The sequence below is a fragment of the Lipotes vexillifer genome, unplaced genomic scaffold (assembly GCF_000442215.2).
Source record: "Lipotes vexillifer unplaced genomic scaffold, Lipotes_vexillifer_v1.1 scaffold433, whole genome shotgun sequence".
Classification (NCBI taxonomy): domain Eukaryota; kingdom Metazoa; phylum Chordata; class Mammalia; order Artiodactyla; family Lipotidae; genus Lipotes; species Lipotes vexillifer.
This window is the reverse complement of record NW_006774285.1, coordinates 375,174-387,765: the sequence shown is the minus strand read 5'-3', so window position 1 is coordinate 387,765 and position 12,592 is coordinate 375,174. Positions and strand designations below refer to the sequence as shown.

The window sequence follows — 12,592 nt, the reverse complement described above, 5'->3', positions numbered from 1 at the left end:
GACATGTGCGCTGGCCCAGACCGCCCGCGACCATGAGCCTGACCGCCCGCGTCTCCTGCTCCATGCTAAGCTGCTTCGTAAGTGCCGGCCCCGCCTGCGGCGGGCCAGGGACCCCGACGCTGGCTGCACCCGCCGCCCTTCCCAGGGCCGGCCCTTGAGATCCCGAATTTCAGCCCATCCCCCTTACCAAGGGCCCTGGCAGGGGAAGGGACATAATCCCTTTTCTTTCTTGGACTTGCTTTAATCTTCGGGTGCCGGGGATTGTCGAAGGCCGGGGATTGGAATTCTGTGACCCATCATTTTAGCCCTGAAGCCGCTGCCCTTGACTGCGGATCTTCAGGCCCCGCCCTGCAGGGGTACATCCCTTTACCTCCGCCTCTCCATCTTGGGCCCACCCGCTGCATCCTTGCTTGGGGATGTGGGATGTGGCTAGTAGGCCGTCTGGGATGTTACGGGGCTGGTCGGGGAGCACAGGATGTCTGAGCTGTCTCCCTGGCTCCAGTCCCCTCCCCCTTCCACCACTCCATCCCTCACCTGACACGCCTGTCTCTTCTCCTTGACTGTGGGTAAGGCTTCAGGTAAGGGTTGGGTTAAGGTTAAGATTAGGGTTATGGTTAGGGAACATGGACGGTTTAGGGTACAGGTTAGGGTACGACAACGGTTCAGGGTTAGTGTACGTGTTAGGTCACGGGTTAGTGTTAGTGTGTGAGTTAGGAGTAGGGCACGGTTTAGGGTAAGGCTCCAGTATCTGCCAGACCTCCTCTCTCTCTCTCCCCTGGCTGTCCTGGGTCCCCTGGTTCCTCCCAGGCACGTGGATCCCCTCTTCTCCCCCCCCTCCCTGGTGGCTGGGAAAGGAGTTACTTCTGCTTGCTGTGGGTATTCCTCAGGAGTTCCCCTCAGATCAGCCGTCGGGGCAGGTTGCTTGGCAGGTGGCAGGAGCTTATTAGCAGTGTGGGCCTAACTGGAAGAGAAGCTCAGCTCCAAAACACATCCTCTTTTTGAAAGCATCCGTGAAGGCCCTCTAGAGGCATGGGACTGAATCCCGTGACCCACTCCTCTTTGTCTCCTTCACCCACCAGATTGAAGCCTCAGTGGAGTGGCCTCAGGGGCCTGCGTCCCCTCCTGTCTCTGTGGCCAGCTGCACACCTGGTTCCTGTTCCTCAGGGCAGCACTTCCCATTCCCACTTCTGTCTTACCCTTGCACTCGCCTTTCTTTTCCTTCATTTTTTCTCCTTCATTTGGGAAATTTGGCTCTACAGGAGATTCCCTCTTTGAGGAGCGCAGGCTCCCAGTTACTCTGTGGACCTTACTCTTCTCTTGGGCTTAAGAGGATTGAGTTCCCCCTCCACTTCCCCCCTCCCGCCAAACCAGGTCTCTCTTCCATTCTCTGGTGACCAGAACCTTTATAAGTGTGTATGGGGTGTATGTGGGTTTATTGAGGGGAGGGGAGCAGAATGAGGCCTAATGGGCCAGGCGGAGCCTGGTGACTTAGGGCTGAGGCCTTCCCCACAGGGTGAGGAGGGGCCCCCCAGCCTGGAGTACATCCAAGCCAAGGATCTGTTCCCCCCCAAGGAACTAGTGAAAGAGGAGGAGAATCTGCAGGTAAGGAAGCGTTGGGGGCCCACGGTGGGTAGAGCTCCCGCCTGCTTAAAAAACACCCTCCCTTCCCTCCCGCAACCCAGATATCTCCAAGGGCATCTAGTGTGGGAGCTCTGGCTTCCTGCTCCTTGGTCTCTGGAGGGAGGGGAGCCTGTCTGTATGTGCATTATGGAGCCTTTGGCCCCAGGGAAGGAAAGGCAGCTTTCCTGTATAGCTGTTGTCTGGTGCTGTTACCATGGAGAGAACTTTTGTCCTGCCTTGGCCCAGCTTTTCCAGAGGAGATCCTACAGACCAGGGGTTGGAGAGGGGATGGAGAGGTGACTGACTTCTGGACTGAGGGCCCCTCTGCCCCTCGGCAGGTGCCCTTCACAGTGCTGCAGGGTGAGGGAGTGGAGTTCCTGGGCCGCGCAGCCGATGCCCTCATTGCCATCTCCAACTACCGGCTGCATATCAAGTTCAAGGATTCTGTTATCAACGTGAGTTTCTGTCTTGTTCTCCCACACCCAAGCCAGAATCCCTGTGAAATTCAAGGTGGGATTGCTCCAATGCTCTACTTGATCATGTTTCCAAAGAGTTGGGGTTCCCTTCTTTTTCTTATTGTCCTTCGTCTAACGGCTGGTCTATCTTTCTGTCTCTCTCACTTAATTTTCCCTTCCCCTCTCTGTCTTTCCCTCACTCTGTTGCTGGCCCTTCTAGGGGCACAGTGGCTTTGTTGGAAGAGTGCCACTTACCAACTGTGTGACCTTGGTCAATCACCCAGCTGAGGTGCAATTTCCTCCTTGATAATATGGTGTGAAAACACCTGCCTTGTGGTTTCTTGTGATTATTAATTGGGGTCACATATGTGGAGGACCCAGCACCGTTACCAGGCACCTAGGAGGCCCACAGTAAATGTTGGTTCCCTTCCTTCTGTTGATACATCAGCATCTGGGCGGGGGCGGGGATGAGGAGTGATGCGGAGTAGGGGGATATGAGCGCCAGTCTGCATTTCCTCTCCAGGTCCCCCTCCGGATGATTGACAGCGTGGAGAGCCGTGATATGTTCCAGTTGCACATCGCCTGCAAGGACTCCAAAGTGGTGAGGTGAGAACGACGGAGCCTCGCTCAGGTCCTCTGGCCCTAGTGTTGTCCAGACCTCTCTGCTGCAGGGTTCCTCTGGAGCAAGAAAGGAAAAATACTGCCTCCCTTTCCCCATTTGGAAGAAACAGTGAAAACCTTGACTGGGTTGGGGGGTCAATTTTCTGATCCACAGTGTCTCGACCTAAAGAAATGGGGATAATGCTCACAGAGTTTTCATAAGGATTAAATGAGAAGATGCAGCTGAGAGCACATAGGGTGATATCTGGTGCAGAGCACTCACATTGTTGTTGGTTCGTGTATTTATTCATTTAACATGTATTTATCGAGCACTCTACTCTATGCCAGACTGTTCTAAGCACTGGGGATACAGCAGGGGACAAACAGACAAAATTTTCTGCCCTCATGGAGCTTATATTCCAGTGGGGAGATAGGAGTGGTAAATAGTAAGTAAAATATGTTAAATCATGGTAATGTAAAGTTAAAAAATAAAGCAGGGAAAGGGGATACGGAGTGCTATGGGGGTGAAGGTTGTAGGTTTAAACAAAGTGATCAGAGAAGCCTGCACTAAAAAGGTGGCATTTGAGTCAAGACTTGAAGAAAGTGACCATGTGGGTATTTGGGGGAAGAGTGTGGCAGACAGGGGACAGTGCATGCAAAGGCCCTGAGGTGGGTATGAGCCTGGCACAATGGAAGAATGGCAAGGAGGCTAGTGTGGCTGGAGTGGAGGGCAAGTGGGTCAGGATAGTGGGATACAAGATCTGAGAGGTAAGAGGGGTGTCAGGCTGTCATAATGACTGGCTTTTACTTTGAGGGAAGTGAGAAAACCACTGGAGGGTTTTGAGCAAAGGAGTGACGTGTCTGTTATAGAATCACTCTGGCTGCTGTATTGAGAAAAGATGGAAGAAGGTTGGGGACAAAAGCTAGGGCAGAAACTGGAGACTAATTAAGGAGCTATTGCAGTTACCCAGGTGAGAAATCATGTGGCTGGTCCAGGTTGGTAGCAATCAAAATGGTGAGAAGTGGTCAGATTTTTGAAGGTAGAGATGATAGGATTTGCTGACAGACTGGATATGAGAGAAAGAGGAATCACTCCAAGGGTAATTAAAAGGATGCCCAGACTAATAAGAACCTACTGTATAGCACAGGGAACTCTACTCAATATTCTGTAATGACCTACATGGGAATAGAATCTAAAAAAGAAGTGGATAGATGTATATGTATAACTGATTCACTTTTCTGTACACCTGAAACTAACACAATGTTGTAAACTATATGCCAGTAAAAATTAATTAAAAAAAAAAGATGCCCAGTTTAGAGCCTGCCATGTACTCGGGTCTGTAGGCATTAAGAACAGGAATCTGCATTGCCCTTCCCTTCAAGGAGATTAAAGTCTAGTTGCTAAAGGAAGACTTAACCTGTGGCAATATGCTCTGGGAAAACTTACTGTTTAATACTCCCAGCATACTAAGAATAACAGAGGAAGGGGTCTGTGGAATGGGTTAGGCTCGGAAGGCCTCAAGGAAGAGGTGGAACTGCAACTTTCTTCAGAGTATCAGTAGGACATGGCTAGGCTGAGAGGAGACATTATTAAGCAGAAGTGAAAAACCAAGGAGACAGGAATGACATGGGTAGGACTTCGTCCCTGAAACAGAAGGATTGTGCTGGAGAGTCATGGGAGAAGACACAAGGGGTAGCAGACATTCAGGGCCAGATTTGATAGCATTCAGATTTGATATAAGAAATGGTCGGGCCCCATTAGAGGGGATCCTTACCAAGGACAAGAGTTCTTGGGAAGAGAATTGTCACAGCAAGACAATGGCCCTTGGGTGTTGCCCAGTCTCCCTGGTCCTCCCCAGGGTCCCCATGCCTTACCTCCTGCTTTGCAGTCTCCCCTCCCCACAGCCTTTTTGTGGCTGGGTCTCTCACCCTTATGGCCCCAGAGCTCACTCACCTCTTGCCTCACTTCGTGGCTTCTTGCCTGGCAGGTGCCACTTCTCCACTTTCAAGCAGTGCCAAGAGTGGCTCTCGCGGCTAAGTCGGGCCACGGCGAGACCTGCGAAGCCTGAGGACCTGTTTGCCTTTGCCTACCATGCCTGGTGCCTGGGGCTGACTGAGGAGGACCAGCACACCCACCTGTGTCAGCCAGGTGAGGCCAGGCTGCTCTCTTTAGGAGACTTCTTTTTGTCTCTTGCTTCTCACCCCTTCTGCGCCCTGGACCCCGTGCTCTTGGATGCTGACAGGCACGGGGGCTGTGTTGCAGGAGAGCACATACGATGTTGGCAGGAGGCCGAGCTTGCGAGGATGGGCTTTGACCTGCAGAACGTCTGGAGAGTCTCGCATATCAACAGCAACTACAAGTGAGAGGGTCTTGGGTGGGGAACCAAAACACCTGTCCAGAGCCAGACTTCCTCCCCATGTGGATAAAGCACGGTGGGCACAGCTCCTGGCTCCGTGAGGGGAGGAGGGCTCCTGGTCCCTTTGCCCACAGGGTCATCCCTGGGGATCTTGTGATCACAGGTCTTTAATCAAGTTCCATGACCCCATCTGGTCTCTTCTCAGATTATGCCCCAGTTACCCCCAGAAGCTGCTGGTTCCCGTGTGGATCACAGATAAAGAGCTGCAGAATGTGGCTTCCTTCCGCTCCTGGAAGCGGGTCCCTGTGGTTGTGTATAGGTGAGGCGGTGGGGGCCGGGGAAGTGGGGGATGCTTTTCGTGCAGTGAGGAGGGTCAGAAGTGGAGGGTCTGCGGCAGTGTGGTTGGCTGGGAATTGACATTCTTCCGGGAAGTGGCTATGAAATAATTTTAAAAGAAAAACTGCTTCAGTTTTCTTTCTCCTGAGGACGAGGCTTTTGGGGAGTTTATAGATTTTTCTTTCTTCCTTTCTTCCTCCCTCCCTTCCTTTCTCTCTCTCTCTCTGTTTTCTTTCTTTCTTTTTAGGACCTGCGTGTGTGTGTGTGTGTGTGTGTGTGTGTGTGTGTGTGTGTGTGTGACATTGCTTTAGAACAGGGGTTGGCAAACCATGGCCTGTGAACCAAATCCGGCCTGTGTCCTGTTCTGTGTATAGCCTGTGAACTGTGAATGGTTTTTACATTTAAAAAAAAAATTATTTATTTTTGGCTGCATTGGGTCTTCGTTGCTGCACGCAGGCTTTCTCTAGTTGTGGCGAGTGGGGGCTACTCTTCGTTGCGGTGCACGGGCTTCTTATTGTTGTGGCTTCTCTTGTTGTAGAGCACGGGCTCTAGGTGAGCGGGCTTCAGTAGTTGTGGCTCGTGGGCTCTAGACCGCAGGCTCAGTAGTTGTGGCGCACGGGCTTAGTTGCTCTGTGGCATGTGGGATCTTCCCAGACCAGGGCTCGAACCTGTGTCCCCTGCATTGACAGGCGGATTCTTAACCACTGCGCCACCAGGGAAGTCCCGGTTTTTACAATTTTAAAAGGTTATTTAAAAAAAGAAAACACAGAGAGAAGAATGTGCGACAGAGACTGGCTGTGACTCCCAAAGATGAAAATTTATTGCCTGGTTCTTTACGAAAAAACATTTGTGAGGCAGGTAGTAGCCATGAGATTTGGAGTCGTTCATGCTCTGGGCCCAGGCTTGTTCTCCTGCTGGGTGTCTGTACCTGGAGCAGGTGCTGTGCAGATTTGATGAGTCCAGGTCACCTTGGGAATACACAGCCCATTTGAGAAATACGTGTGACAGTGCTTTGTAAACTGTAAAGCCGTCTCCAGATGTTAAGGGCTTTTGGTTGCTGTTATCATAGCCTGGATGATCTGGTGGCCCCTGTTGGCTCTGGAGATCTTGGTCTGGCCCCCTAGGGTCTCAGCAGTAGGCCTCTGGGGGCTGTGAATGCCAAGGGCCTGATGGTCTCTTCTGTTTTGTCAGACACCTACGCAACGGGGCTGCCATCGCCCGCTGCAGCCAGCCCGAGATCAGCTGGTGGGGCTGGCGCAATGCCGATGATGAGTACTTAGTCACGTCCATTGCTAAAGCCTGTGCCCTGGACCCAGGGACAAGGACCACTGGGGGCTCTGTCAGCACCGGGAATAGTGATGCTGGCGAGGCATGTGACGCTGACTTCGGTAAGGTGTGGGTGGTGTCGGCCCCCTGGGGACTAGGCTCCCAGCTTGGCCTCCTGGGCTCCAAGGGAGTCCCCAGTGAGAGGGTGGGAAGAAGACGACAACACACAAGGTGTCTGGGTCCCTGTCTTTTGGTGGGGACGAAAAGGTGATGGGGTGTGAGGGGTCTCATCAAAGGGAGTGCTCCAGGGTGGGGTGCGCCTGGGCAGAGATGGCTGACCCAGGGTCCTCTCCCTGCTGTGTGTGTGTTTAGATTCCTCCCTGACTGCATGCTCTGGAGTGGAGAGCACAGCTGCCCCCCAGAAGCTGCTGATTCTGGATGCCCGATCCTACACGGCGGCGGTGGCCAACCGGGCCAAGGGTGGAGGTTGTGAATGTGAAGGTATTGCTGTTACCTCAGTGTCTGCAGCCAGCCTGTGCTCTGGTGGCTTTGGGGACAGCTTGTGTAGTGGAAAGAGCCAAACAAACCTGGCCTGGGATCAGGACTCTGCCACTCAGTGGCTGTGACTATGGACTATGCTTAAATTGCTTAATCTGTCTGAGTTTTACTTTCTCATCTGTAAAATGGGGATGAAACATGCCTTGCAAAGTTGTTGGACGATAGAGGTTACATATATAAAGTTAACTGGCACAGAGCAGATACTGTTTGTTGAGGATTTACTATATATTGTCATTACTAGTAGTACTCGAGCATCATTGTCATTAATGTTATTGTTATCACTATTAGTATATGGCACTTGAGCATCCAGAGGTAAAAGGGTATTTAGATTTCCAGAGTCTATTGAGTTCCCATCCTGGAGTGTTCTGCCCCGCCAGGGAAGCTTTGCCCACTGGACTGCTCTTGTCCTGGATGCCTGTTTCCAGAACATGCTCTTATGCCCCACTCGCCTCTTATGTGTGCAGAGTACTACCCCAACTGTGAGGTCGTATTCATGGGAATGGCCAACATCCATGCCATCCGGAACAGCTTCCAGTACCTCCGCGCTGTGTGTAGCCAGATGCCCGATCCCAGCAAGTAGGTGTTCCCTGTTCTGATTCCATCCACCCTCGAGTTTCGTCCCTTACCCAGTACTTCTCGTGCTTGGAAGGTCTGGTGGGGAGTTGGCGAGTGTGAGGCACAGGAAACCCGAGGGCCTGGGTGCAATGGGCTCTAGTTCCCAGAACACTTCTTCCACTTCGCAGCCAGCGCTTTGGAGCGGCCACGGGACACTGGGTTCCTTGTGTTTTGATGAGTTGTCCTCAAGGACGCAGAGAACTGGGGAGAGAAAGTGGCCTCTAGATGTGCGTGTGATGCTTCCAAGTTCCTCTGTTGCTCCAAAGAGTGTGTTGTCCACCCCAGGTCCCATTTTCCCTACCTTCTTGCTAGACACCTCTTGGCAGAAAGGCCATGGGCTGGGCCTCTTAGCTTCAGCTCTCACTGGGGACTTTGCTAAGGTGTGGCTGGCCGTGGGTGGCAGAGAGACTGTTGTAGCCTCGACGCCCTTAGTGACAGATGTGACCTGTGCTCTCTTGTAGCTGGTTGTCGGCTCTGGAGAGCACCAAATGGCTGCAGCACCTGTCGGTGATGCTGAAAGCAGCTGCGCTCGTGGCTAACACCGTAGACCGGGAGGGCCGGCCTGTGCTGGTGCACTGCTCAGATGGCTGGGACCGGACGCCGCAGATCGTAGCCCTGGCCAAAATACTACTGGACCCGTATTACAGGACGTTGGAGGTATTCGGAGGGGTTGGGTGGGAAAGAGCAGAGGGAAGGGGGCGTTTGGGGAAGGTACTAGGCCCTCTGGATCCGTTTGGGGGATCTTTCCATAGAGGACACTGGTGGCTTTAAGTCCCCTTCTAGGTTTGGGCGTGTTCTTCACTGGAGCTGCCAGCGCCCTGCTTCGGGCATCCCTGGAAGGAGCACAGTAGCCTTCCCAGAGAGGCCCTACACTTGAACCTCCTCTGTGTTGCAGGGTTTCCAAGTGTTAGTAGAATCTGACTGGCTGGATTTTGGGCACAAGTTTGGAGACCGCTGCGGCCACCAGGAGGACGCAGAGGACCAGAACGAGCAGTGCCCTGTGTTCCTCCAGTGGCTTGATTCTGTTCACCAGTTGCTCAAGCAGTTTCCCTGCCTGTTTGAGTTTAATGAAGCGTTCCTGGTAAGTCCGTGAGCCTGTTAAGCCCATGAGCCTGGGGCCAGGGTGGGGGCCGGCAGCCCGGGCCCGGTGCAAGCTGTCTTGGCCGTCTAGGTGAAGCTGGTGCAGCACACATACTCCTGTCTCTACGGCACGTTCCTGGCCAACAACCCCTGTGAGCGAGAGAAGCGCAACATCTACAAGCGGACCTGCTCCGTGTGGGCCCTTCTGCGAGCTGGCAACAAGAACTTCCACAACTTCCTGTACACATCAGGCTCAGAGATGGTAAGTCCGCACCCTTATCCCGTAGGTGCGTCTTGGGGACCTACGGGGAGAAAAGGCCGGGTCAGAGGGAAGGACTCGGGCCCAGAGGCTTAGGAAGGACGGGGGCCCCGAAACATCTCACAGAACGCACGTACGGGGCTGCTTCCCTAGGTCCTGCACCCCGTGTGTCACGTCCGGGCGCTGCACCTCTGGACAGCTGTTTACCTGCCAGCGTCACCGCCATGCACACTCGGGGAGGAGAGCACGGGCCTCTACCTTTCCCCGGTGGCTCAGCGCCAGGAGCCCTCTGGCCGCTCTCTGGACAGGTAAGAAGAGCGCTTTGCTCTCTCCTCTCTGCCCTAGGGAGGCAGCAGCTGCTTTGTGTCTTGCCCAAATGCTCTTCTTTTCCTCTTATGAGATATTTTGAAGCAACCTCTTGAGCCAGTCGAAGGCCAAACTTGGCCCAAGACTCATAGTTAGCTTGGAGGGCACTCAATGTTCCCAGGGTCCTTTCTTAAGATAAGAGTGGCTGCCTTTCTTCCAAGCTGCTGTCACCCTTTGTGACAGACCCAAGGTGCAGGAGAACAGAACAGGAAGCACTATTTCAGGAAGACTTGTGGGAACGGCCTCGATTGATGTTCACTGGCGTGGGGACCTTGCTCTCTTAGTAATAACCTTTGCTATGTCCAGCATTAGCTTCCAGAGAAATGGGTTCCCAGAAGGGGAACAGCCTTCACATTACTCCCTCAGAATTTAAAGGGAGACATAAAAATTAAAGTTATATTCTGGCTGAATATCTGGGGGGGAGTAGAATGGAGATTGGTTAAGTTATAAGAGTAATATCTGTTCTTTGTTTTTAAAAAAAGCCAAGCAATATAACAGTAGAAAATGGCAGTCCTGCCTCCCTGTTCCCTGTCCCCACAGGTGTCTACAGCTGGCACTTGGGTGCGTGCACTTCCAGATGTTTATCTCTACATTGATAGAGCCGCTCTCACAATCTCATGTAGAAACATTTTTTTTTAAGTCCAAAAACAATCATATTTTGCGTACCGTTCTGCAAATTGTTTTCCCCACTGTGTGTCAGGATGTCACCCATGACAGCACACATAAAGCTGCTGTATTGTTTTTAGCGGCTGCATAGTAGTCCAAAATTAGAGTGCATCAAAATTTATAAAGCCAGTTTTCAATTGGTCATTTAGGTTTATCCCATTTTTTAATCATTATAAGGGGTGTTTTAGTTAACATCCTTATATGTATATATTAAAAACTTTTTTTTGTAAAATACATACAATATTTACCATCAAAACCATTTTTTAAAAAAATTTTCTTGATTTTTGGCTGTGTTGGGTCTTCATTGCTGCATGCGGGCTTCTCTAGTTGTACATACAATATTTACCATCAAAACCATTTTTTAAAAAAATTTTCTTGATTTTTGGCTGTGTTGGGTCTTCATTGCTGCATGCGGGCTTTCTCTAGTTGTGGCGAGCGGGGGCTACTCTTCGTTGCGGTGTGCGGGCTTCTCATTGCGGTGGCTTCTCTTGTTGCGGAGCACAGGGCTCTAGGTGTGCAGGCTTCAGTAGTTGTGGTTCGTGGGCTCAGTAGTTGTGTCGCGTGGGCTTAGTTGCTCTGCAGCATGTGGGATCTTCCTGGACCAGGGATCGAACCCGTGTGCCCTGCATTGGCAGGTGAATTCTTAACCCCTACGCCACCAGGGAAGTCCCCTAAACCATTTTTAAGTATACAGTTCAGGAGTGTTACCATATATGTATACCTTGGCTTTTGTGCTTGTGTTTCTGCCAGATAAATTCTTAGAAATGAAAATGCTGGGTTCAAAGCATATGTGCATTTCTAACTTTGATCTTTGTTTACTGGTGGAAGGTTTTTAAAATTAAAATATAACTTACATAATTGGTTGAATATTATAAAGGAAAACAAAAACCCCCAACCCCCAAGTTACTGGTTTTAGGGTCTTTGGAGCTGCGTCCATTGTCAGGGGCCTATGGATAGGCTTCAGGAATTCTGTGATTTTTCTCTTCCCACAAACTATGCAGAATTTGGGTATAAGTTCATAAGTTTGCTTTTCTAGGGAGAGGGGCCATAACTTTTTATCAGATTCTTAATAAGTTCTGTGACCCATTTAACAACCATTGCCTTAAATCAATATCTAACTTTTCAAACCAATAAATGTCTCTTAAATACCTACAAGCTGCCTAGTACTGTACTAGGTTTTATGCGCTGTACCAAAGACGTAGAAGATATTGATCCTATAAGATACCTTTAAAAGGCTGTAAGATCAGGCATAGGACAATTAGAGAACAGTTCTAAGTTAGCATCTAAGCGAATAAGAATGTGTCTTGTTCAAAGCTACTAGAGAAATGAGAAGTAAGAAAGGGGTCATAGGGTGACTGTTTACTCAGAGACGTTTTCGTGGAAGACCAGGCAGGAACCATGGCTTTTTAGTGTCCCTAGTGCCTGGCTCAGGGCCTGGCACATAATAGGTGATTTAGTAAATGCTTAAATGAACAAACAAATGAATGGAATAATGGGAGTTATGAGCTTGGTAACAAGGTTAGTGGAGAGGGGTCCAAAAGAATTAGAAGCACGAGAGAGTTTCTAATTTTTTTAAAAAGAAGAACCACCTCTCTGGAGCTGGCAGGGTTTGGGAAGAGGTATTTTGAGGAATAGAAAGAAATAAACAGGATAGTTCATTGAGGGCTTTTATACTGAGGAGTTTGTTTTGTTTTTTTGTTTTTTATAAATTTATTTTATTTATTCATTTATTTATTTTTGGCCTCATTGGGTCTTTGTTGCTGTGTGTGGGCTTTCTCTAGTTGTGGTGAGCGGGGGCTATTCTTCGTTGTGGTGCGCGGGCTTCTCATTGCAGTGGCTTCTCTTGAGGAGCACGGGCTCTAGGCACGTGGATTTCAGTAGTTGTGGCATACGGGCTCAGTAGTTGTTGCTCGTGGGCTCTAGAGCGCAGGCTCAGTAGTTGTGGCATACGGGCTTAGTTGCTCCGCGGCATGTGGTATCTTCCCGGACCAGGGCTCGAAGCTGTGTCCTGTGCGTTAGCAGGCGGATTCTTAACCACTGCGCCACCAGAGAAGCCCCTGAGGAGTTTATTTTGGTTCAGTTGTCAGTAGTAAGTCATTGTGACCTGGTAACAATGGGATTTTTCAAGAATTAATCAGTGAGCAGTGTAGTTGGAGGCACAGAGACCAGCCAGCACTGTTGTAATTCAGATATGAAAGGAAGAGTCCTTGGAAAAGAGAAAGGATTAAATTCAGACGTTGTTGAGAAGTCATTAGCAGTCTGTGGAGTTGCCTGAACATTGAAGGGTGGAAGTGAAGAGTAAAGAGGCCAGTCAAAGACAGGTCCCAGGGCTTCCCTGGTGGCGCAGTGGTTGAGAGTCCGCCTGCCGATGCAGGAGACGCGGCGTCGGGCCCCGTTTCGGGGAGATTCCACCA

At 50.7% G+C, this 12,592-nt stretch overlaps 1 protein-coding gene across 2 annotated transcripts in view; it reads left to right on the top strand.

The window, feature by feature from the left end:
* The window catches only part of MTMR4 (myotubularin related protein 4), a 21,895-nt gene that overhangs the window by 3,369 nt on the left and 5,934 nt on the right, over nucleotides 1-12,592 (top strand). Inside the window, exons 1-14 of one of the 2 annotated variants that reach the window (XM_007449060.1) lie at nucleotides 33-77; nucleotides 1,513-1,602; nucleotides 1,959-2,075; nucleotides 2,599-2,681; nucleotides 4,664-4,824; nucleotides 4,939-5,035; nucleotides 5,238-5,351; nucleotides 6,560-6,756; nucleotides 7,007-7,135; nucleotides 7,657-7,768; nucleotides 8,269-8,464; nucleotides 8,703-8,888; nucleotides 8,979-9,149; nucleotides 9,300-9,454. In XM_007449060.1, the coding sequence (XP_007449122.1) occupies nucleotides 33-77; nucleotides 1,513-1,602; nucleotides 1,959-2,075; nucleotides 2,599-2,681; nucleotides 4,664-4,824; nucleotides 4,939-5,035; nucleotides 5,238-5,351; nucleotides 6,560-6,756; nucleotides 7,007-7,135; nucleotides 7,657-7,768; nucleotides 8,269-8,464; nucleotides 8,703-8,888; nucleotides 8,979-9,149; nucleotides 9,300-9,454 (1,853 nt within the window). Of the gene's footprint in view, nucleotides 1-32; nucleotides 78-1,512; nucleotides 1,603-1,958; nucleotides 2,076-2,598; nucleotides 2,682-4,663; nucleotides 4,830-4,938; nucleotides 5,036-5,237; nucleotides 5,352-6,559; nucleotides 6,757-7,006; nucleotides 7,136-7,656; nucleotides 7,769-8,268; nucleotides 8,465-8,702; nucleotides 8,889-8,978; nucleotides 9,150-9,299; nucleotides 9,455-12,592 lie in introns of those variants that run through there. The other variant, XM_007449061.1, reaches the window with a different exon arrangement.